Source organism: Calonectris borealis, chromosome 4, assembly GCF_964195595.1.
Source record: "Calonectris borealis chromosome 4, bCalBor7.hap1.2, whole genome shotgun sequence".
Classification (NCBI taxonomy): Eukaryota; Metazoa; Chordata; class Aves; order Procellariiformes; family Procellariidae; genus Calonectris; species Calonectris borealis.
The window spans coordinates 10606203-10632500 of NC_134315.1; the positions used below are offsets into that span (position 1 = coordinate 10606203).

Sequence of the window (26298 nt, forward strand, 5' to 3'; positions counted from 1 at the left end):
GTGAAGGCTTGCATTCTCCAAAGATATTTGTTTCCTCCTGCATACAGGCTTTTAAATTCTGTCCAATTCTACTATGTCAAGAGACTAGATTGGTCTCATAATTTATCCAGATTTCTGTCCCTCCATCCCTCCCCCATTAAAACTGGGAAGTGCTATAAAAGACCTGGGGGGTGCCACCTAGAAAAGCCTCAGCTAAACATGAATGAGAAATTAATGGAAAATTCAGCATCTCTACTGCCTTCATCTGCCTGATTCAAGCCTACCTGAAATCTCCAGTCTTCATATTAGCCTCTACCTCATTTATGTGCTTTGATTCACTCTCTTCTAGCTCAAACTGGTAACACACCCATCAACATTTGTGCTGCTTACATATCAAACTTGCTGGTTCCAGCATAATGCCTGCGCACTCTCTAATCACTGTAGCAATTTCTGAGTTACTTAGATTCTCTGCCAGAAAATAATGGCTGAATTCATGCATCTAATCATGAATATTCAGGTTAGTTCCATCTCAAAAATCTCAACCAACCAGTCTCATAATAATGCAGGATTTTTTCTTGTGGGGCATTTGCTGTGGGATTTCCAAAGTTACAGGTATATTAATCATGAATTCATCAAGAAACAGTAAGAAGTTCACCTTGTGGCTCTGTTGCCAAGTGGTGGCACACACTGTTATTTAGCCTCTTCATCCTTCTTTTTGTGATTTCTTAATCTTTTGGAGCAGCTACACTAATTGCTTATAACTTTATTAACATTTCCTGAAAAGCATAAAGAAATTCACGTAGTTCTTGAATTTTATTATTGGGGTTTATTACATAATTTTGAGTAGCAACAAATGCTGCCAGAGCATACTTAAGATTTATAATGTCATTGCCTAACAAATCCATCAACAAAAATGGGATATTGTATAAAAAAAGACAGCTTTAGTGTACCTCTGATTCAGATAAAAATGGCATAATGAAGTATAAGCTCTTAAAAAAAAAAAACGGGGGGGGGGTATGTCAAATTCTCTGAAAACTAATTATCACTGTTGATGGATAGGCAAGTTAGATTTTTTTTTTTCCCCAAGACCACGTACCTCAGAGCAGGAGCTCAGAACAACCCAAGAAGAGTTAATGAATGGGATGTCTTAGCATATCAAAACCAGATATCATTTAGTACAATCTAACATTAGTGACACTGTTCTTTGTTGTAACATGTAAGGAACATACTAATACTTTATTTCAGTCTGGAAAGCAAAACTGATACGCTTATGCACTTTTAGTTTGCCCTTGCTTCAATAAGAATGTCTTGTCTCCAAATCAGGATGTGTAAGAGCTGTTATTAACATTTAATAATTTCTGCTGAATGAAGAAGTTGAACTAGAGTATTTTGATTTTGCAGTCCTTTTTGCAGAACTCTTTTATAAATCCCTAAGCTCTGTTTACACAATCAGAATAAACTGTAAAGCAGAATCTGATAATTCATATGCTTGATTTTTAGAATTTCAGTTTCTTAGTAGACTTTCTTGATTAAAAAAAAAAACACAAAACCTTCTGTGGTTACTTATTTAACTCCAATAAGTCTAGTTTCCACATTTAGATGTCTTGTGGTTAAAAACCCTACAGAATCTTTTCCTACTCCCCTGTTTAAACATTCCGGTTTCAGCTTCTTAATGAACAGTAATAGTAAATGGAAAATTTTTCTTTAGGTATGGTCTTTGCCATATTAGAGGCAAGATTGAGAAGCGGTGCCCTGGTGCCTTGGTTCAGACGTGTCCATAGGCAATTTGGAGGGATTGTGGGCATGCCACCTTCACTGTTACTGATCTGTGGGGTTCGTATACTCAGACTGTGAAGTGTGGAGTTGTCCTTTACAGTCTGTCATAATTTCTATGACTGACTTGAACCCTTGGAATACAGTGCATTTAAATTTGCCCTAACATTGTCAATACAGTTATATTTAAAACTAAAATGACCTGGTCTTCGGGTTTTTTGTATCTGATCAGTTTAAGGGTTTATCCCAGGATGTCTTCTGTTCTAGAGGGTAATACCCAAATGAGTAAGTCAACAGATTCTTCATTCTAAGTTGAGAGATGTTTTCAGCGTTTAACCTGAATTAACTTTTAAAAAAAACCCAGCCAAACCCATAAAATAGCTCTCATGCTTCCATGAAGTGAAATCGTAGCTTTAACAAGTCTAGGGCAGTGTTTTTACTGTTTTACGTGTAACTGTGGGAAAAAGACTCTAACTACTTTTCTCTCCCCTGTAAATAAGTAAAGATACAAAATGTCATCCAGCTGTTCTGGAAGAAGTTATTTTTGTAGAATAGTTCAAAGGGTTAAATGACATTGTTCTGTTCATTGCCAATGCGTTTCAGAAATCTCATCCCTCGCTATTCAGTCTACATGAAAATTACTGGATCCTGGCCAAAATGGGGCCACTTTGCCTTTGCACTGCTGCATTTCAGTTGATCCTTTATGCATCATGATGCTCATATTTTAGATGTGAATACCTAAAGTTACTGAAATTTCTTGCATTTTTAAAGTATCAGGGAAGTAGCTATGTTCCTGTTAAAAAATGAGTTTTAATTTCTTCTGTCCTTTGTAGGAGATTTTGTTATTCACAGCACTTTTTGAAAGCATAGGTTCTGAGTGGCTTCAACAGTGGTGAACATTAAATTTTAAACATAAGTTTTTTGCGTTTTTATATCTGTGATAGCATTGGGTATGTGGGTGGGGACTTTTTGCTTGTTTGTTTCCTCCCCCCCCACCCCCGATACTGATCTGGTATAACCTTTTTGAAAACCCTAACAAATGTTTTAATGAAGATGGATTTTCATGTCTAATTTTAGAATGTCCACTCTCCTTTATTTAAAAAAAGAAGGGCAACACTGGATAGGTAGTACCATCAGAAAATATTATTTATAAAACCTTACAGGAAAAGTGGAACAATGCTACTGTGGTCATATTGCATAGTGGAGGGGCCTTGTTCATTTTGCATATTTTGCTGAACCTTGAGGTCAAAAGAAAATCTTGAGGGAAGAAGAAAGCTTCTCTTTCCTCTTGTCTTTGCACCTAGAGCATGTGTGACTTTCCTTTAGACTTGCAACTTGTACTGTGTCCTATATTCAAATGAGCTCTGGAGTCTTCTGCCTTCTGGTAAAGCTGCTTATGAACCCCACAGTTGTCATGCAGCTCTACAGCTTCTCCACTGCTATGGGGAAGAGCCTGTGCTGTGTGCTATTCGTCTTGACCTGCTGTGTCAGAAGCATCCCCAAGTTTATGACGGATGATGGTAAAACCTTGTCCTCGATTGTAGGTCCTGACCTAGTTCTCATTTCTGTCTAAAGCCACTGGTCCAACCACTGTACGTCTCCCTGAACTTGCTATTCTGTGAAGCAGGTGTAGACTCTTCTCGGGTAAGTGCCACCTCTATGTAAGCAGATGACTTTCCTTCCGGGGCACTGTGTGGAGTACTGCTAAGGAATTTGGGGACTTTTATGACTTTAGGTATGTTGTTTCCTAGGAAAATCTGATTTCAAATGCGTGTATGTGAAAATTATGGAAATTTTCTTACCTGACTTACTACATTGGCAAATTAAACATCTAGTTTTGCTTCGGTCAGTTTTGGCTCTTTCTTTGAGAAATTGATGTGCATTTGTGTTTTCCACAAATCTGGTGTTGGAATTAAAAGTCTAATGGCTTGTATAGCCTCAGCTTCAGTGTTCATTTTTGGGTCAGACGTGCTGATCAGTTTGTCTCAAGCTTTCTAAATACTCATTGGATAAAGCTGGGGATCTGCCCTTGGAAAGCTGGTGATCTGATTTGACCTGTGTTCAAAAAACTGAGAGCACTGGCTTATTGGCGTGAGCCTTGGAAAGTGCATGTGGGTTCACAGAAACCTAAAAATAAGCAGTATTTGGGTTAAACCTCTTTATTTGTATGGACTCATGACCCTAATGGCAAAAATAAATGTACATTTCTGGTACTGCCGCCACCATCCATGAATATTAATAGTGGAAAAATATTTTAATTTTACATTGTCTTGGCCTCAGATACTTTCTGCAAAATTAGAGGATGAAAATGAAAATTAGTGACTTGACTCATTCTTGTGTAGTACTGAGTGGCGTGTGTAGCTGAGTCTCTGTGACATCAGTGACGAAATTTAATGTAGCAATAAAGCAGGCTGGAAAAAATACTTGTCACCAATGTTTTCTGTTCAACAAATTTTATAGTTTTGTCAATAAGGCATAGAGAGACCACCTCTCTAGAGCAACCCTTTTTATTCTACAGGCTGTTAACTTTAAAAAACCACTAACCTAAGCAATTCAGTTTCAGTTGACCAAACTGTTGAATGCATCGAAGAAGCCAGTGAGACAAGCTAAGGTATTTGGGAACTTACGTAGTTTTTGTCACTGAAATTTCTCAGGTAAGGTATGCCTGAATGATGTGGACAGGAGATTTGCACTTCATGCTGCAGAAGATCATTAAAAAATAGTAAGAGATATTGTACCTGATCTGAGGCAAAAATTGTCCTAATTGCAAGTCTGATCAGTCTGACCTGAGTGCAGGAGAAGGATTAAGAAGGATTTTTGGTACTGTTTCCGAATACTTGTGCCTTCTGTCTGACTTTCAGTCTCCAGCTGTCACCAACCTACCAGCAGAGGAAGGTGCTATTTTAAAAGAAAGGGGGGGGGGGGAGGGAACAAACCAAAACAACAACAACAACAAAACCCCACCAAAAAAAAACTAAAAAAAAAAAGTGCTAGAATACTAGAAGTGCTTTGGAAGCTGCAAATAACATAAGCATATTGTGTGTGTGGGAACTTACTTTTCCCAAAGCCTAAGAAGGAGGGGCAGGTTCATAGATTTCTGGGGCTTGATCTCAGTGCAGACAGATAGTAGAAGGTATTCTGGAAGTTGGATTAAAACACAAGATTTTTCAAAGCAAAGTTACTCAGTAACTCAGTATTGTGTGTATATGGTTAGGAAACTTCCATCTCTATTCAAGGCCAAATGTGTCTGATATTCATTCCCAAGTGTTAAATCTCTCCATACTTTTGTTGTTTTGAAAGGCCCCTTCACCTCTATGACCAGTTAACCTTTCTGGTTAAATGTATAGGTCAAGCTACTAATCCCTACAAGTTAGTCTTCTACCCTCTGGATCATTTTTGTAGCCCTTCCTTGAACTCTGATATTTCATGTCTTTTTTTGAAATGTGTACATGAGAACCAGAAATAATATTCTAGTAGCATTTTTTTTTCCAAAGTTAGGGAAGATAATTTTGCTATTTGATATTCTTTGTTTTATTTCATGCTTACAGTCGACCACCTGGCCTCAGCATAGTCTTTGCAATTCCTACATAGTGATCTATGACAGCTCCTAAATTCAGTTCTAATCTTGCCTTTTCAGCACTGAGTAGTTCTGGCTTAATTTTTGTCTCCAGTTGTACTCCATTGCATTAACTATGTTAAATTGAGTTTTGTGATATTACACTATTCATTGCATAATTCTCTGTGGTTTTTACTTGAGAAGCTTCTTTGAATTGGAATTCAGGTTTCTGAAATAAAATCGCAGACAAATCAACTTTTGTGGTATTTGGCAGATTTTTATTTGGCAGTATAATTATGAAGACTCATTTTGAGGGCTCTTTAAATCCAGGTTCAACATGCAGCAAATTCAGTTTCAGTCTCAATGTTGGAGAACTTTAAATAAATTTATCTGAAAGTCATGATACTGCTCTGAACCATAACACTGAAGCCCATGTTTTTCACTGAACCGTAAGGAGTTATTTTTGGGGCTAATAGCCACCAAAGAAGTGAAAAGGAAAAGGAAAACTGCCATTACCAGCTGTGACCATTGGTACTCCTCTGGCAAAAGTAAGTGGAAAAATGTATGGTAGTTTGTAGAATTCATACTTTCACATTGTGCCTGGAGAAATGCAGAAGTCACGGGTGAAATTCCTGTTTTCTCATTTGCATGCAAGTTTTCTGATATGTTTGTGAAGCTCTTGGAGTTTCAGAAGAAAAGCTTCAGATGTCTACGGTTTAAGATACTTATGTAGAGAGTTTTCCTGTTATGAACAGTGTGACATCTTGTATTGTGATTTCTGCTATCAGTGTCCTTAATCTTTCATGAATTTATGCACTGAACATTTCCAGAAATGCTGTGTGAGAAGCGAAAGGAACAAGTAGATTAAGTTACTGAGTCAAAGAAGTGAAAGCAAGGTAATTTTCATGTTGATAAGTTGGTTTGAAACTGTTAGTCTTTAGCAAATTCTTGGAGGCTAGAAATGGCTGTTTTGTAGTTTGTTGTGTAAACTGCATAGCAGCAAAATCGGAGAAGGAAATGATGTAAAGAGGCAAAGGGAAGTTAAAAGGCTAGGACTGGGAAGAAACTGGGGACCTGGTCAATAGGAGATACAAGTTAACAGGTTCAAGAGTCATTCCCTTTTTAATATTATTCCTAGTCCCATTTTTAGATTGGGATTTCTTCGCGTTTTTAATTGGCTTGGAATGAGCTGTTTGTTGGAAATTTGATCTTTCTAACATAAATTAATGAATCATGTTAGAGAGGGTTTAACATAAAAATGGTACCAATGGTGAGTGTAGGCTGCAGCCATACCTTCCAGTGTGGCCGGTGCCAGTTGCTGAGGGGAGGAATAATGTTGTATGCTGCCCTGTTCCTCCTTGTGCGTCTTTCTCAGCTTCCTGCGGAGTCTGATCTCTGGGAGACAATGCTTTTCCAGGTCAGGGAGGGGAGGCGAATGATTACTGTTTCTAAAAGTTTTATACTCTTGGTCTTTTAAATCCTCTATTAAAAGGAGGGAAGTTACCTTTCTGTATCTTGGCTTCTAGTGTAGTTTTAATGCTGGCTTCTCCCCTCTTCTGTTTGCAAGGATGGAATTATGTATTCTGAGCCATATATATTGAAACTTCTGCAGAACTTAGACAGCTGTATTTGAACCATATTCCAGCTGAATCTGCCCAGCTAAATTCTGGCTTAGATTTTATGTGGGCTTACGCTATGTAGAATCATAGAACATAGAACAGCCCAGGCTGGAAAGGATCTCGAAAGATGATCTGGGCCAACGTGTCATGGGAAGGGGAGCCTAGATGACATTATCTAACACCCTGCCCAGTTGTGTCTTGAAAACCTCCAGCGGTAGGGACTCTACCACGTCCCTGGAGACGCTGTTCCAGTGATTGATTGTTCTCAGTGTAAAAAATTTCTTTCTTATATCGAGATGAAACCTCTCCTGGTGCAACTTGTACCTGTTGCCCCTTGTCCTCTCCATGTGGCTCCTTGCGAAGAGAGAACCTCCATCCTTTTTGTAGCCACCCTTTATGTACTGGAATACTGTGGTGAGGTCCCCCGAGCCTTCTCTTCTCCAGGGACAAAGGATCTAACTTCTTCAGCCTTTCCTCATAAGAGCAGGTTCTACAGCCTTTGATCATCTTCATGGCCCTCCTTTGGACTCTCTCCAGTCTGTCTGTGTCTTTTCTTGAATTATGGAGACCAGAACTGGACACACTACTCCAGGTGTGGCCTGACAAGCGCTTGGTAGATTGGGATGATCACATCTCTATCTCTGCTAGTAATGCCCCTGCGGATGCAGCCCAGGGTCCGATTTGCCTTCTTTGCTGCAGCAGCGCACTACTGACTCCTGTTCAGCTTGTTGTCCACCAGGACCCCCAGGTCCCTTTCAGCAAGGCTGCTCCCCAGCCACACAGGTCCCAGCCTGCACTGGGCTCTTTGGTTGTGTCGTCCCAGCTGCAGGACCTTGCACTTGTCTTTGTTAAACTCCATACTGTTCTTTGCTAGCTCCCTCTTCCAGCCTGTCCTGGTCTCTCTGTAAGATGGCTTTCCCTTCTGACATGTCCACCTCACCACCCAGTTTGGTGTCATCAGCAAACTTGGTGGTGGTGTTCTCAATCCCATCGCCCAGATCATTTGTGATGATGTTGAACAGTGTGGGGCCCAGTATTGATCCCTGGGGGGACCCCACTTGTGGCAGGCTGCCAGCCTGAGTAAAAACCATTGATCACCACTCTCTGCGTGTGACCCGTGAGCCAGTTTCTTGCCCGTCTCGCAGACCACCTATCAAATCTGTATCTTGCCAGTTTGTCCAGGAGAAGGCTGTGGGAAACAGTGTCAAATACTTTGCTGAAGTACGAGTAAACAATATCCACTGCTCTCCTCATGTTGACAGAAAATTTATTTTGTTGTAGAAGGTGATCAGGTTAGTCTGGCGTGATTCGCCTTTGGTAAATCCACGCTGGCTTTTCCCAGTCACCTGCTTCATTTGGCTTTGGTAAAGCTAGACAACAATTACATTGTTCTACAACCTCATATAGATATCCTAAGTGTTCTCTTGACACAGCAGCCTAGAAAACCTGATTATTAACAGGTTACCAGAAGTGCTTTTTGAAGTTTTGTTTCTTAAAATACATACTTTCCAAGCTGGTTTTTTTTTTTTGGAGGGGGTGTGTGTTTTTTTGGTAAAAGGCCTACAGCAACTGCTGTTTTGACAGTTCTGTTACATAGATTCTTGCCCTTCATAAGTAGTTGGAATTTTAGGTCTAATTCGAAGCAGGTTTCTAACTTTGTTAATCATTTTAAGAGATTTTTAAAATGTAAGTATTGGAAATAATATAATAAGAAATGTTGATGACCTTCAGTAGACAAGTAATACTGTGTCTTAAAAACTGATATAAATGTTCATTGTTTTGTACGGTTTGAGGCCTCAAGATTGCCCAAATGAATTTTTGCCAGTTCTGTAATGTAACCTTGTGATCACTCACAGCCCACTGTGCTAGGCTTCTGATTTCGGTGTTTTGGAGAAGGTGAAAATGAGAAATAATTGCTGACAAAGTAGATTGATTCCAAGGAAGCTTTTGTGACTTGGTCTAATTTTTTTTTTCTTTTCTTTGTTCTCTAACACGGTTTGTTTCTTGAACTACCGTCTTAAATACTGAGGCATGATATTACAGATATAAAATGCAATACTTTTGGTCAGATAAACTTTTTGTTTGATTTCTCTGTATTTTTAGAGTCCTGTATTTAACTTGCAGCATCTCTGTTAATAAGCAAGATGATGGTGCCTGCATTCAGTGCAAGATAAATAACTGTTCTTGTTCGTGAAATAGTCTCTTCCTGTTTGAAAACAAAGAGCAGAGGAAATTTTGAAGACGCGTGAGCTAGGAACATTTGCTAAAAAAGAATATAATTGTTTGTGATGTTAAGTACGTTGTCTAGTAAGTAGTACAGTCATGATTTACTTTCTTTGTTCTTAGACTTCCTAAGATAGTGCCAGCTTTTCCCTTTAAAAGTTCAGTAGGAAACATTTGAAATGGCAAGAACAAATCCAGTGTCATTGGTGCCAAAATGTTCTTGCTGAAAATGATGGAAATTGTAGTGCAAATCATAAATAATTTCCCTATTACAAAGTTATATTAATTTTTTAAGGAGCAAGTTTGGCAAATGTTACTCTAAAGTAGAGAAAAACTGGAAAAAATACAGAAAGTACCAGAATATTGAGTGAAGTGGTAAGAGTGCAAATTTATAAACAGGTTGTTTTTTTCAGACACCCAGTGATAATGAAACCTTGTTTTCTGTAGGTGGATGTTCTGCTTCCTCGCCATCTCCCCACCAACTCAGTTTTCACGCAAACTCAGTCTGGCTCAGTTACCTCTTGGGTTTCTTGCTGCCCACAGTGCTGCACCACCCCAGTGCTGCCTGGCCCTTTCCCTTCCTCTTCCTCCCTCCTCTCACCTCATGACTTCCCTGTGTAGTAATTTCAGCTCTGTAGCTTTCCGCAGACCCCCTGGCTCCCTTTCCTGGGCCATAAAACTACCCTGTCTTTTCTCTATTTTTTCCCGTCCTTTTGTTTGCATCCAAAATAGAGCTCCCTTCACTCCCTCTGCCAGCACACTGCCTGACTTGTCACTTACATGAGCCTTTTAGGCAACTTTTACTCCTCAAAGACTGTTGATTGCACAAAGTAAAGAAAACAAGTTATTTTATTTTAATTTGTTTTGCTACCTCCTTGTTCCTTCCCGAGTAACTTCTCGTCAAATCTGTTTTCACCTCTGTTAGACTTCATGGCATAGCTCTGGTGTGAGAGGAGATAACTTGTTGAAAGAACTGTCAGAAAAAAAAATGGATACAAAGCAAATTACTATATCATTGTCAAAATAGATCTCAGAAGCTATACGTTCTGGAAATGGGTACCCTCAATCTTTGTTGCTAGTGACTGGGATTGTATCGACAGTTGAGAAGTGGTGCTGCTCATTTAGTTTGCAAATTTGACACAAGGTCCCATACAAATGTTTTGCTTGCATGTTATATTGTACAGAGAAATTGTAAGCTAGCAGGAAGAGGGCAGGTTTTTGGTTTTGGTTTTTTTCCTTCTCTGAAATGACTTGATTTTGTAAAGTTTTGATCAGATAACTCTCCTAAACTTAAAAAACAAAACAAAACAAAAAACTGTAGGCGTTTTTTTTTGCATGTGCTGTCTTAGAGTTGGCAGTGTATTTTACATTTTTTAGAAGTCTTTTAGGTTCCCTTGTCTTCTTGTCACAACCTCCTTCCTGCTTCTCAGAGTGTATTTTTATTCTGAATTGGCCTCAGCAGACTTAACGCTGCATTGGTGTGAAGAGGTGTGCTCAGTCCTTTGGTGGCAGTGAGTCTTTAGATTAGTAAAAACAATTTCCTCTGGGTGTGGAGAAGCAAAAAATAACCCGTTACAAGTTATTACAAAACAAAACCAACCTTTAAGTGATTGCAAAAATTCATTTCCTCCAAGAAATGTAGTTAGCTGGTCCCTGCTAGTATGCGTGTTGTGAGACATTTTAAATCTTCTCAAGGTTCCCATAATATTCGTTATGATGATTCAGGTGAGAAACACAGAACCTTTAAACAACCAGATCTGTCCCAACTTCCAGGTATTGAAATAAGTGTAATATTAAAGTTTTAAATATGTTTATTAACTGCAGCGAGATCCCAACCCAAATCCAGTGTTGTTTTTTTAAATTACTTTGTATCATTTTTTAGATTTAAGGGTTTTTTTTAATGTGCCCTTAAGTTATTGTAGATTCTTATTGGTTATTATTCACTGTCTTACCTGTTTAAATTTATTTAACTATATGTGCATCATCTAACTCTACAGATTGAGTACTGAGGAATGTAAGCTGTTTAAAAATTGAGATTTTTCTTCTTTCTGGATGTTAACATGAACGATTTTATGGCATTCCTATTCTAAAACTTTCTTCTTTTGTTTAAACTAAACTCTGTAACACCACTTCCTCTTAGGTGAATCCTGTGATGAAACTCTCTTGGGTTAGAAAAGAATGGGGAGGAAGGGGATTTTGAAAGATAAAAGTAACCTGAAATATTAATACTAATTTCAGAATGTTTTTTGTAAACAGTGCTCAGTAAATGCACTATAAATTTTATAAAGCTGGTTTCCTGACAAAAAATGTATTTCATGAACAACTCGTTTATAGTACATGCATACACATACGCGTGCCCTGTTATAAATACAATATACTGTGAGTTGGCTTGGTGGCTCTCATTTGATGTGGTGGTTTATTGAAATTTCTAGTGTTTATACGTACATACGTATTAGAAGAATGGATCTAATTGCTTCAGTTACTATGAAGTGTGATTTGGATTTTACGATTATTCCCCCCCCCCGCTCCCAGTAATAGATGCTGTTCCATCTGACTGTCTCTTTGTATTTGAAAATAGCTGCTTTAGAGAAGGGCTTTTTATGCTCTTATGTTTTCCAGCCTCGGCTTTTTCAGTTAAGGGTGTGGCTTTTTCTGACATAGTTGTGTTAGAACAGGCTCTCGCATAAAAACACTTATCATGGCAAAAAGTCCTTTGACATTACAGCTTATCTTACTTGGGGGCTGTAGTACACTACATCGGAAAGGAACTGTCTGTACTGAAGACGGTCTTAATTTTTTCTTTTTTTACTGCCTGGGCAGCCTGTTGTGATTTTTCAATGTGACTTTTCAGTTTATAGAACCATTGGCCATTCCCCAGTGTGTGTTCAGCTTAATTGTTCAGAATCCTTTTATTTATTTATCAGTATCCATATTACTGAAGCTCTTACTGGAGAGTTCATCATGCCTTACTCCCAAAGGTCTTCCAAGGAAACTCATAAATAAATTTCAATGGCTTGTGCAAAAAGTTGTCAAACACGTCTGTTTCTGATTCAGAAATCATACCTTTATCATCAGTAGCTGACAGCCATTAAAATAAACAATTACTATTAACAGTTACATTAAAACAGTTAATTACTAGACCTTGCGGGGGAGTGCCATTAATTTTGGATATCTACAAAACTGAGCTATGAAACTGATATTTAACCTTAAATATAAAATGATCACTTAATGTTAAACAGTGGATTTCCTGTAAAATCATTGCTGCTACATAGTGGTGAAGCAGTAATAACTTCCCAGGACCTTCTTGAATGCCATCTTACACTTGGGTGAAGGAGTAATACAACTTTGGCAGGACACTGTGATCCCATTGTAATGTTGCCTGTGCAGGCTGTTAGGGACTAGCTTCTTTCCAGTGTGAGTAAGAAACAGTGAAGAGATGTAATTATGTATATAATTCATTTGGAAATAGCTTTTGGTACTCTGAAAATAAGATGGAATTAGTGTAAATAATTAAATGCAAAATTATGTTTGCAGATGTGTGTACACTCTTCTTTAAATAAGACTGCACATAACATATACACAAGGTGCAACATTAAACAAATATATTCTGGAAGCTGAATGCTTCAGCAGGCAGGAGTGGGCCATTGTTCTTTGGTGGTGGTGGTAAGCATGAACTTGATAGTTTTCCCATGGTTTGCTTTGAAGTAAATTGGGGCTATACTCAACATAATGCGGTATAAATTCTGAACTATTTGAGTGGATCGGCTTGTCTTTATTTGTGGGCTTGCCCTTGTGCTGTTTCTGAAGTCTCTGATTCCTTGTGATAAGCAGAGGGTGGTGAAGTTTAGTCTTAGATTGGGCCAAGTAAGCTATTATTGTAAGACAGTAAGCCATATGTTTGGATCTGCAAACTGTCATTTTTCAGCAAAAACCTGAATCTAGAGGCATCAGGATAGCTAATAGAGCTCAGAAGAGGGGTTGTGGAAAGTGGGTAGTGGGCCTTCGAAAGCATTTTTGGGGTGTGAAATGGCAGATGGTGCAGGCTGGAGATTGTGGTGAGAAAGAGAACTTAGAGGGTGTGTGTTAGGGATCTGAAGCTGCCAAAGGAGAGGTGGCTCCTTTGCTATAACTTCGCCTGTTTAAAACTTTCTAGGTCTACCTTAAAAGGTTTTCCATGCGGATAAAAGCATTATTTCTTCTCACTATACTGTATATTTCTCCCTGGGTGGAGGAAAGCTAGGAATTAAAAGAAGTTATAATAATAAATATGTGTGTATGTGCTTACTCTAAAGAAGTAAGAAAAAAAAAAAAGAAAGAAAAGATCTGACCATGACTTTTAAAGCCTAAACTGATTGGTTTAAAATGAAATACTTCAAACAGTGCAGAGATGTCTGTGTGTGTTTATTTAGCAACTCAATGGGTAGAAATCACTGAGCATCTAAGCACTTAAGACACTCAAGTTTAACATAGATTTTGACAGTAGTATCCTCTTCTGCAGAGTCAAGGAAAATACTTTTCTTCTGCTCGTTGTTGTCTCAGTTCAGTGATTTGTTCATTCTGAAATGAGAAACCAGCTGAGTTTTGAAACTTCTTTTCTAATGTAAGAATTAAAGAGGATGAGATCTGCTAATTCTGAAGTCTTAAAGTAGGTAATTTTCTTCACAATCACAATGATTTTAACATAATCTGCATTTCAAAATAATTTATGTAAACTTGCCTTTTTCTGTGTGGTTCCACATCTGGGGTGGTTTTAGCTAATAAATATGCAAGTAAATTCCTAATCAAATTAAAATCCACAAGCAAGTAGAGTTTAAGACTAGTCATTAAGAAAGATCTAAAAATAGTAAAAGAATATAGACATATGTCAAAATTTACTAATTATAACATGTAGAAGATTGATCATTGCTTAAATGAAGATACATACAGTCTTTCCTACTACATAGCAAAAAGAATTGTGATGACTTTATAGTATCAGCAGATTTTAATGGTACTAATCCTTGCAAAACTGAAGATGCATAATGAAATTGACTTGTTTAAATCAGGGTTCTCCTTACTGTGTGAACCCTGAATTTAAATTGGTATGATTAATCAGTTCTGTCTTACTGGGACAGGGAGCTAGATTCTGCTACTTTATTCTCTTTATCTATTTTTTCACCTCCAGGAAAAGACCTACTAGCTTCTCTCAGCTCATTTTCATAGTAAAGTTGCTAAATGTCATGATGGCAAGGGATTTCAATCTTGCATGTTTTGTGTGTAATGTAAATAATTGCAGTTTGCTGAACTAGCAAGCCATTCAGAGTTAAATATTCTTATTATAGTTCAGTGAAGTACAGCTTGTGTTAGTGACATTTTGTTTAATCATGTACGATATGCAAAGAAAATAAATCTTTTCTGAAAAAGCTTAATTTTAAGTTGATATGTCAGGTGATCAGGAATTAGAGGTTTGAGTCTTAAGGTGTTGCAAGGGTGGCTTTATTGAACTGGTTGCTTGTTAGTGGAAGGCTTCAAAAAAATCTTTTAAAAAGGATTTTGGAATGAAGGTTATAATATTGTGCCCAGAAAACTTGGATGATGTTGCTCAAAGGGATTTTTGTGAGTGAAAGAAGGATGTGTGTATGAGCAATACCAGCTGAGTTTTCAGCCTTTCTAGTAGATACGTGCAATTGCTGATTACCACATGTAAAACTGAAATAAACCCTGACCAGTGGGTGGGGGTAGTGTTTGTGTATATGCTTTCCAGATTCCAAAACCCACATGCTAATGTAGTGATGTGCATAGTGTTGAATGCACTTAAAATGAATATATTCATGAAAAACATGCCTCAGGTTGTAGAGTCAGTATTTCTGAGTTTGTCTCCAGAAATGTGTTCATAATCTGAGCATGTTTTGGTGGGGTTGATTCTTCATATTAATGAACATGTGTAATATCCTATTTCCGGTAATGATTTAAATTCTGATTTGTACAATATTCTTTTCATTTTTTCATTATGTCTGCTTTAACTTCTTAAGTTTTTTAAAAAAAAAAAAAAAGAGTTTAGACCTCATGTGCCTTGAACTTCTCTGTCATTGTCTGTAAGAAGGTTTGAAGGACTTCCATGCTTCTGAAAATCAAGCTGTGTAGACAGTTTAAAGAACTGGAGGTGGTTTAAATGAGAACTCTTGTATTAGTTTTGTGTAGCATGTATGTATGTAGCATATTTGACTTTGCATATTGTTAGCCTACTTTTCTAATCTTCTATTTTAAAATCTTTTTTCTCCTCTAAAATACTGCTATCCAATTGCGTAAACATGGTTTCTGTGTTTGGGAAGCCATGCTAATTTTAGATGGATTTGAACTGTTACTCTGAAACAAGAAACACGTATGAAGTTCTTGATTTATTTCCTTGCTTGATTTATTTATTCCTCTTCTCTGTCCCCTCTTCGTAGGTTCCTTAAAACTGTGCTATGAATGGTGATTCTGGTGTGGGGGTGGTGACTTCACCACCTCCAACAACAGCCCCTCATAAAGAGAGATACTTTGATCGAGTTGATGAAAATAATCCAGATTATTTGAGAGAGAGGAATATGGCACCTGACCTTCGCCAGGATTTTAACATGATGGAACAGAAGAAGAGAGTCTCCATGATTCTTCAAAGCCCAGTAAGAAAAGAAAATGCTCCAACTTTGAAGTGATAAATTTAATATCTCTATTTTTAATATCCCTATGGAATTGGAGAAATTTGTGGTATCTTAGATCCATTTGATCTTTTTTCTAGTTGGCCTTTCTTCTAAAGTATCCTAATTGTAGCCTAATTTTTCCTTATGTTATCTGGTTGAATTTTTATTGTCTACTCATGAAGCAGTTCCTCAGTCTTGCTTTCAGAATTCTCTGTGTAAAATTCTCTGTGTAATCATCAACATTGTTTTCGTATTGTCCATCTAGTCCTGGTCAGACGTTTTTCCACTTGTTTCATGTATTTAATATTCATTTAAACACTTAATTTAAGTAACTCTTCTAAGAGTAGCTTGTGCAAGGCAGGTCTGTCCTGTGCTCAGTTTTTCATGCATGATTCTGACATATGAAATATTTTTATATATCTCTTACTGAAAGGGTGCACAATAATAAACTATGAATGATTGAAATGTAATATTAAAGATGTTTCCCTCAGGGAGAAAGTACACAAAATTTCTCTCATAACATTTGTTCCTTTTGTAATCACTGATGGGTGACTTTAGATAACAAAACATTTCATGACATGACTTCATTAAGAATAGGGATGTAGTGGTATATTTAGTTTTTCCATGTGAAATCAACCCATTCTATTTAGATTCACTTAATGATTGGAATACTTCTCTTTCAGTACAAATTCCAGTGTTCTTGCCAAAAGCAGCAGCTACCAGCAATAGTAAAAAATCCTGTTTACTTCCTTTCAAAGTTAAAACCCCAAAAAAACCAACCAGGAAAAAAGTAAACCACCCCTTGTTTAAACATATTTTAAAAATTCAATGGTTATTCCTTCCTGTGTTCCTGGATATCTTCTTGGCTCTGAGTTCTCTCAGTGAGCCACACTGATAATTTTCTTTCTCTTTTCTGGTTCTACTACTTTTCCTTTCATGTTTTGTGTTCAATTCGATTGTACATCTGCTCCTTCTTCCAGAAATCATATTAGTAGGCTCAGTGAGTTTTGGTGTTACTTGAAGAGAGAATGCTGGAATTTCCATTCACAAAAAAATAAGTGACTCTTATCATTGGAGCTCCAGAGGGCAACATTTTCAAGTAACATTATGCATCCAGTAATTCTGCCCTGAGCTGTTTTTCAGAAGAGGTATAGAATGTTTCCATCTAAGTGCTAAAAAGAAGCTGTGTATGAAAGGTTGACATTCATTTGAATATGCTTTACAATATGCAATGTCCTGTTGCTAGGCTTTTTGTGAAGAACTGGAATCTATGATCCAGGAACAATTTAAGAAGGGGAAGAACCCAACAGGTTTATTGGCTTTACAGCAGATTGCGGATTTCATGACAACAAATGTACCAAATGTCTACCCTGCAGCACCACAAGGTGGAATGGCTGCGTTGAACATGAGTGAGTGCACCTTAATTTATAATAGTTGAATTCTTCTTTTTTGAAAGGCTTAAAATGAAGACAGTGTGAGTGAAATGAAAAGTGCTGTGAAGTTCAAATGCTACCCTGTTCTGCTCACAGAACATTGCAAACATAAAATGATTGATTAGTTTCTAATGCCACAGTGATATGCAATGTGATTCATGTATATAATTTATATCAAAAGCTATTTCAAGTATGGTATCTTAATTGAAAAGTAAGCCTGATAAGTCAGCAGCAGTAAAAAATTTAAAGATTTAAATGTTGCCAATGTTTACCACATGGATTGTCTGCAGGAAAATGAAATACTCATTAATAGTCTAATAACAGTGAAGGTCTTCAGAAACTAATTATTTTTGCCACTGAAATACTGTTTGCAGCATTCTTCTGTGAAGTGAAGCTGTAGACAAGAAACATTAGCAGGCAAAACAAAGAAGGAAAACAAAAACCAAAATGTGCAAATGCGTGTACTCACAGGTTTTGTGTTAAGATAATATAAATCCTTGCCTGTGCTCCAAAATAAATCTGTAGTTTAAACTGTAGCATGGCCTGGTTCTGCTTTATGACAGTTGCTTTTAACCACATTTCTAATTGCACTGTAACTAGAACTACAGTATTTGTAATTATTTACCATAATCCTCCTCTCTCTAGCTTGTACTTAATGTTTCCTAATTAAATGAACTTGTGTGCATTTTTTTAGATGTATAATTCTCCTTTTCAGGAATACCAAATCATGTATCTCAAAAAGTGGAATATTTGGGGTTACATTTTTCTGTTAACAATGAAGTTGTATTTTACAGACAATCATTAGTTTGAGAGAGGAAAAAAAAGATTTTGCTAAGGAACGTACTGGCTCCTTAGCACTAATGAATATTAAGGAAGGAAACAAATGCTGAGTCTACTGAAGATAAATGACCTTGTCCAAGACTGTCGTCATATTTGTGTAATGCAAACTATGACATTATAGTAATTAAAGTTTGCTATCCATTCCTTGGGTTAATATGTTGGTATAAACTAGTAAGAACAACCACTATAATAGTGGTGCGTATTGTTAGGTTTTAACTGATGTTGAACGCAGCCCCCCTTGTGGTTTTTCACCCCTTCTGCTTTTCAGGTCTTGGCATGGTGACACCGGTGAATGATCTGAGAGGATCAGATTCCATTGCTTATGAAAAAGGGGAGAAGTTGTTACGGTGTAAATTGGCAGCTTTCTACAGATTAGCAGATCTCTTTGGCTGGTCTCAGCTTATTTACAATCATATAACAGTGAGTATTGAATAAACAGATAACTGAACCAATTGTTTTAACATACAAGAGAATTGCTTCCCTCACCCATCTGTCATTTTCTCTTTGTGTGGAAGAGGAGCAAAGTGGTATTGAAAGCACTATAATAGTGAAGAGACTTGACATTGCATCTCAAGAATAAGAACTGGAACAGCTTGGATGTCAGCTACCATAGCCTGAATAGAGTCTTAAGAGAGTGTACATGAAAGTTCTTATGATGAAATTAAGATTCCTGAAAGACTCAAGTCTTGTAGTATCTTAAATGCTTTGAATAATTGTATGTATTATTCTGCAAGGTCATGTCTTAGTTTTCTTGCTAAGTGCTAAAATATCTTCTTATTAGTCATTCAGTTGAATTTTATAATTCAAGGTACCAACCTTTTTGAAAAAGAAGCCACAGTATTTCTGAACACAAGCGAACTACTTAGCTTAATGCAGTGTGCCAACAATTTTCCGTGTGACTGAGTAATCGCTGGCATCCATAAAAATAATGACAAGGAGGTCAAATCAAGGAGGTTTTATACGCCAGAAGAATGATCAACATGAGTCTCATGAGTAAAGTCACAGCTGTGGTGTGCAACCCAGTCAATTGTTTTTCTAACAGAGCTGAATTGTTTTTTTTCTATATAGTAGAGGTTGTCCTTTATGTATTTTCAGTTCTTCTAGTTGCAGTCTGGATGAGATACAGTAATTTTATTATTGCTGCTTTTTGAGATGTCAAGGTATATTATTTGTGAACCGATGAAGATGATAAATCATATGGGTAGGCATAGGATCAAGGCAATGTTCGTTAGATCGTGTGGTTCCTTTAGTAAGGGTATGTATCCAACATAATGGTTCTTGTAAACAACTCTGTGCTGCCCCCTGATTTTTCATACGTGACAGGCAAATTGATTTTGTACAAGGGACATTAATGCGGTAAAAAGATTACTAGGCAGGCAGGTGTGGAGATGGCTTTCTAGTGTGAAGTTCAGCCCTGGGAATGTTTATGCATTTAGATAAAAAAGTAAATGTAATGAAAAGCGGCATGCCTAGGGAAGTGGTTAAGGCAAGGGCATGTGATTGGGGTGGAATGCCTCAAGTTTGCTTTCTTTTGGTGGGGGGAAGCACAGGAAGATTAGATAATGGTGATACCAGTTGAGGTGGAAGACAGTCAAAGCACTTGGAGTATGAGATTCTGAAAGTATTTTAGACAGTTTTGAAGGGAAAAGTGGTACTGGAAAGCTCTTGGTTACTGGCAATCACAAGTCGTAGTTCACCCGTCTTTTATAAACTCCTCCAGTAAATAGCATTCTAAAAGGTCATTAGTAGATATAATTTACCTTCAGAAGCTGATATAGAACCAGGTTGTTATATTTATATTTGTTCTGTATACCCATACATTAAGTAGTAGTGTGGTAGTAAGGCACTGCTTTGGAATGTGGTGAATGCCTACCACTTCATGCAGAGTTGGAGTTTGACTCCAGGTTTTCAGTTTTTTGGGAGTGAATGCTATAATTACTAGATGATTGATTGCATTCAAGTTAAAAGCTGCCAGTGCACTTTTTGAGTAAGAGAAAAGATACAACAGCCTTCTGTGAGGGGCATAAGCCTGTGTGTTAGAGGAGAAAGGAATTGTGAGGATATGAGAGCGTACGCCAATCTGGGCATATCAGGGAATGGGGTGGAGTATCTTTGCTTTTCTGGATCCTTATCAATCGCTGACAGCTGCTGTGTGTGGAATTGTTCAGACTGGTGCTGTCCTGACATAGAGGCAAAATTACAGAGCATCAAGAGCTTTCATGTCAAGTACAGTAATGTAGAGTAAACTTGGGTGCCTCCCGGGTTAGGCAGAATTTGAGATTACAGGTTTACAGAAGGTACACATCATTCACCAAGTCTTGGTTTGCTTTGAGGCCACAAGCTTATTGGATCTAATCCTAAAGTAAGGTGGTTTGTGAGTCTTGCTGCTTGTTTATCTTATGCTTGAGCTTTATGATTAGCTTTTGGGGCATTTTGAATAATACCAGTTCTTTGTCTTGCATAAATAAGTAAAAGATATTCTAGAACATTTACACATCTATAATGGAGAACTATTTTGGTGACTCATAAGTATAGGTTAACTTGACTAACTTTAAGGCTCTTATGCTATAGCATGTTACCAGCTGGTTGAAAAGGAAGCTAGATTTTACTAGAAGCTTTTGGATGACTGATAACTACTGATTTTAGAAACTTTTTTCCCTGCAGTAGAACTGTATCAAAGTATATATGTATTTAATGTTGCAAGTAGTAGAAGACATGAGGGAGCATAAAGTAGCTGCATCTCAGGGAAATGGAAAACTCATAAATAAATAAAATTTTAAAAACAGTAAAAAAAAAAAGCCAAACAAACACAAAAACTGGGTAGACTAATAGCAAAATAGGGAGTTGTCTCATGTGTCCAGTAATACATTTGAAGCCTTTTAATTCTCCATTGAGAGACACCTAAACTACTTACATGTCCTGTACTTTTCATTGTACGGGCTTTAAACAGATGCATTCCAAGATGTGAATGGTTTGAAGTCAGAATTATTTTTGTACTATAAACTCCTGCTTGTGTGAATTAGACAAAAGAGCAAAAACATAAGTGGGGGTCAGGATACTCGGCAGAAAACCTACAAGTGTGCTGTACCGCTCACAGATGTCTCGCGTGGCACCAGCATTGGTGATGAAACCCTTCTCAGCATCAAGATGTTTTAGATCTGTGAGCCAAAATTCTTGTGTTTTCTCACACACTTCTATTTCATATGTTCTGTTTTACTAGGGTAGAAATACAGTTGGGGTATAAACTCATTCTTCTAAAAAAAAAAAAAAAAGTAACTTTTTTCCCCCCACTTCTCTCAGTATCATTCCTTTTATCCACAGTAGTCTAGTTGTCATTACCATAGGATCTAAGGATTTACTACCTTCCACCAATCTAAAGGACTCTGGCATGTATCTACCAACATGAGCTCATGTTCAGCATGAATTAATTTATTGTCCTGTATGTTGATTATCTGTTGTAGCATACATGGCAGTCATATTGCATATGTTAAAGGCATACTTGCCCATTCCATGCTCGGGAGGTGAAAGTAACTTTTATGTTTTTGGGCCTTCTTGTATGCTTTAATGAAATATTCTTAATAACTTTTACTCTTGTTTTATCCTTAGGCCAGAGTAAATTCTGAGCAGGAGCACTTCCTCATTGTACCTTTTGGACTCCTCTATAGTGAAGTCACTGCATCTAGTCTGGTAAGCACTTACTGTTTTTCACAGCTGTAAAATACGAATAGCTGAATCTGCTCTGTCTGTATATCTGTCAGTGTTTAAATTCTGTCCTAGAGGATATTTTACTCTGTTACATGTTTAGAATAGTTTTATTGAACATGGTTGGTTTTGGTACAGCTTGAGGTATCTTTGAGAGAGATTTCTTTGCACATGTTCGGCACCAGGTGTCCTCCAGTTGATCTAGCTGTAGAGGAGGAGCCAGGTCATTTGGATAGCTAATCACATCATGCCCTTGAAAGCTGTTGGCTGTTGAGTCAGGCTGGTCGAAGGAAACGGTATGTGTTTCAGACATAAATGATGCAAACCAATTATAATTTCAAGACATTGTGTCAGATACGTGATTTAGTTGCCATCATTTAATGATGTAAGTAGCTGAGGGTGTAGATAAATTATGTTTTTGAGATCTAATGGTTGCAGCTGAAGACACAACTCCCTTAGCTGTTAGCTAGTGGGAAGCATTTTGTGAGCGTTTATCTTCAGTCTAGTCTACACTGCTGCTGAAGGCAATTTGAGTTAATGTGGTTGACTCTCTTGCATTGAAACAAAATAGAAACTTTCACACTATTCTTTCCACCTGGCCACTGTAAGGTAAGTAACCTCTAGCAGAAAGGTGAGGTAAGTATGTTCAGAGTAGTAACATTTCAAACTTGTGTTGCTCTTGACACCTTAAGGTCCCAATACTCCCCCTCAGCTATCTGTAAAGTTGGCTCTTTCATACATAACTCCACTTTAACCATCTGTAAAATTTTAATTGAAAAAGCTATAGGAAAAGGAATGGAGAAAACTGAGACCTGCCCTTTCTTGTTACTACAAGATTTTTAGAAGAGGGTAAGGGCCATTCTGTGGGGGTGTTTTGTGTGTTTTGGGGTTTTTGTTTTTTAAGGTTTTCTGCTTTTATCTCTATATCAGGAATGTAAGTACCTTGAGAATGAAGGTTGCGTGAAGGTAGTGAAATGCACACACATACAAAGTAGAGAGCATGTTCACACAGAAAATAGCTAACAGCAGGATTTAATGAGAAATAGACTACAGTGATAAGGCACATAGCTTAGCCGGATGAGCATGCTGACCAGCAGCCTGCTTACACGGCCGGCCCTTTATCGCCCCTTTCTCTCCATTTCTCCCATGCTTGTTCTACCCTTCTCCACTTTGAAACTCCATTTTCTCTGATCTTGTTCTCCCAAATAAACAACCCATGCATAATTACTTTTTCCCTTTTATTCCAGTTTTGCTACATCCATATCCAAATTCGGTATTTATGATATTATTACCTTAGCCTTACGTAGTATCAGTGCTGGCCTTTCAAGAACCTACTCCCCAAAAAGTCCCAATACTCCTCTTCAGGTATCTGTAAAGTTTGCAAGTTTCTTATATAACTCCATAATAACTCTCTGAACTGCAGCCATTTGTCACAGCACTGTCTGAAACTTTTGTCAGCTTCTTGCACCATTACCTGTTACATGCAGCAATTTCTCATGTCGTATCCAGTAGTTCCTGATGTCCTCTTCAGATAGCTTAATCTCAAGCCGGGACCCTGGTCACCTACCTACAGCTTTATAGTGCACGTTTTGACACTTGTTAAAATAAAATACTGAAAGAAATCTGATTTTAGAGCTTCAGTCTTAGATGCTGAATTAAATCAGATTTATGGCAGTCTTGATTAATTTATGAAACTAATTCTTTTCGTTCCCAGGTTAAAATCAATATTCAGGGAGATGTAGTTGATCGTGGAAGCACTAACTTGGGAGTAAACCAAGCTGGTTTTACTTTGCACTCTGCAATTTATGCAGCTCGACCTGATGTTAAATGCATTGTTCATATTCATACGCCAGCAGGGGCAGCGGTAAGCACTTTTTAGTTTGTCATCTGTCCTCTTCCCCCCACCCCACCCAACTGGAAAATAGGTGGGTCCCCCTTAATCATAGATTTGCTTCCTTTTTGTAGGGCACAAAGCCTTTAAGTCTGCCTTCAAATATGTGGTTCTGTTTGAATCAATCAGATTCTCCCTATTTGGTTGTTACATGAGTGGTCAGACAGTTAAGTGAGCTCTATAATTGGAAAATACGTATTTCATATTTGTGTGTCCTTTACCACAAAAGACCATATCTTTTGACAGTGAGGCATAAGAGCTTTAGCATATTTTGTTGGTTTTGTAAAGCATAATTTATCAAGGTTTTCTTAAATATTTGAAACTTCTCCAATACGTCTCATTTAGAGCAACTGGTTACAAATCAGTTTCACCTTTTTGGAGTTTGAGAGAGTCAACTGGTGACTCTATTTCAAAGTTCATATTCTAATTTTTTTTTCTTTTTAACTGATTAACAGCAGTGATACAACCATTTTAAGGATAAATGATCAGATTCCTAAAACTGTGAATTATAGAGTAGTCTTTAAAAATATTCCTTAACTTTATTCGCAGTGCTGCGGAATTACCTATGTCAAAGTTCGTCACTAAATTCCTTCTTTTTCGGCAGGGGGAATAACTGAGTGGAGTGAAAGGAATGAAGGATGCAGTTGATTTTGGGGTTTGGTGGGTTTTTTTCTTCTGAGTCTTTTCATACTGGTGGTGTTGTTGTATAAAAGCAGCCGTTCTGAGTCAGACCCAAGATGAATATGACTTTTTTATCCAATTCAAAAGTTGCAAAAAATAGAGGCTTTAGGGATGGAGTATGAGACCACTTGTATGTGCCTATACACAGACACGTACATATAATGTATAAAAATATTTTTTTTTAATTATAATTTTTATCATTACAATCTCTTAATTTTTTTCCGTTTTTTTCTGTTGCAAGAAATTAAGTTAGTTGTTTTAATATTTCTCAGGTTTCTGCAATGAAGTGTGGTCTCTTGCCAATTTCACCTGAAGCACTTTCTTTAGGGGAAGTAGCTTATCATGACTACCATGGTATTTTAGTGGATGATGAAGAAAAGGTGGTTATTCAGAAAAACTTGGGGCCTAAAAGTAAGGTCAGTATCTATATCTGGAATTAAAGAAAAGTATGTGTGTGGGGGTGGGGGAGGTATGTTCTTTAATCAAGAGCAAGAAAACTCTTGCCTTACTGCTGTTAACTTTCTTTGCAATGTCTCTCTAGGTCCTTATTCTCAGAAACCATGGCTTAGTATCAGTTGGAGAGACTGTTGAGGAGGCTTTCTACTATATTCATAATCTAGTGCTTGCCTGTGAGATTCAAGTAAGAATTTTAGTATGTTATATAATAATACATGCTGCTATATTAACCTTCAAACAGATTAATAGTTGCGCACTTTACTGGTTAAACTGTTGATTTAAACTAACTGAAATCATTATATTATGCGAGGACATCCAAAACATTGGTTTAACCAGCAATATTCAAATCCTGTATTGGAACCATTGATTTGATATATACTGCCTATTAAAACAGAGATATTTTCAAAGCCTTAAGACAACTTTTATACAAGTATGTTAATTTATTTACCTTTAAAATGAAGTAGATTTCTTCTGGTTTGCTGATGTCAATTTTTGGGGTTTTTTTTGGGGGGGGTCCCCCCCAACCCCAAGAAACTAAAAGATAACTTTATTGTTTTTAAGGTACGTACCCTGGCCAGTGCAGGTGGACCTGACAACTTAGTGCTTTTAGATCCCGAAAAGTATAAAGCCAAGTCTCGTTCCCCTGAGTCTCCAGCAGGTGAGGGTACTGTATCCCATCCAAAATGGCAGATTGGCGAACAGGAATTTGAAGCTCTTATGCGAATGCTCGATAATCTGGTAAGGCAGGTGTTTTTGTCTAATTGTTTCATATGATAACGTACAAAATATTTTAAAAGCTGCAATAAGAGACATTAGTAAAGAATGGGCTGCGTGTAGTGGGGTAGTTTATACAGCCTGCAACCTGTTCTTTCCCAAAGATTAAGGGCCTTCAGAGGAGGAGACAGTATGAAAAGCATCAGAGAATTCTTCAGGTGTCCTTTGTGCAGATAGCAGATTTACTTCTGTATTCATAATCTGGTAGTTATTGGTGAGATCAGAAGGGATACTTGTGTGATTTGGCACTTCCAAATGAGAGTACTGTGGTGCTTGCTACTCCTTAGTCTGTGTCCTCCCCTCTGTGCCCATCCCCTCCCAAAATGTGTAAAACAGCATTAATGTTTTATCAGGTGCAGGGTCCAGCATGATTTGACTTTGTAAGACTCTAATAGAACCTGGAAGAGCTCAGGAGACAGACTTAAAATAAATAAATAAAAGTCTTCACATGAAATGGTTTCAGTAAAATCCCATCTGTAATGAATGACCAGCTACCAGCATTTGCTATCCAGCTTTAATGGGAAAGATGATACCTTTCCTGTGAGAAGGCTCCAAGTGGTGACTGTAGACAGTGGTAATGAACATACTAAAAAATATGGTCGCTGTAATAATCAGACATAGTCTTCTGATTTGTGATTTAATTAATCTTTTTCCTTTGTAGACTTTGTGTGGTCTTCATGGTCATGTGATGCATGTGCCCCTGACAGGATCCACT

The 26298-nt window shown here is 37.5% G+C and overlaps 1 protein-coding gene across 18 annotated transcripts in view; it reads left to right on the forward strand.

Annotated features, from left to right (window-relative positions):
* ADD1 (adducin 1) overlaps positions 1-26298 on the forward strand; it is a 67144-nt gene that overhangs the window by 17435 nt on the left and 23411 nt on the right. For 11 of the 18 annotated variants that reach the window (XM_075148601.1, XM_075148606.1, XM_075148614.1 and 8 more), the window contains 8 exons: positions 15576-15788; positions 17053-17215; positions 18348-18499; positions 21686-21766; positions 23496-23645; positions 24626-24769; positions 24895-24993; positions 25371-25547. In XM_075148601.1, coding sequence (XP_075004702.1) covers positions 15594-15788; positions 17053-17215; positions 18348-18499; positions 21686-21766; positions 23496-23645; positions 24626-24769; positions 24895-24993; positions 25371-25547 — 1161 coding nt within the window. In that variant the 5' untranslated portion in view covers positions 15576-15593. Of the gene's footprint in view, positions 1-3327; positions 3397-15575; positions 15789-17052; positions 17216-18347; positions 18500-21685; positions 21767-23495; positions 23646-24625; positions 24770-24894; positions 24994-25370; positions 25548-26298 lie in introns of all 18 variants that reach the window. The other 7 variants (XM_075148609.1, XM_075148602.1, XM_075148616.1 and 4 more) reach the window with 3 other exon arrangements.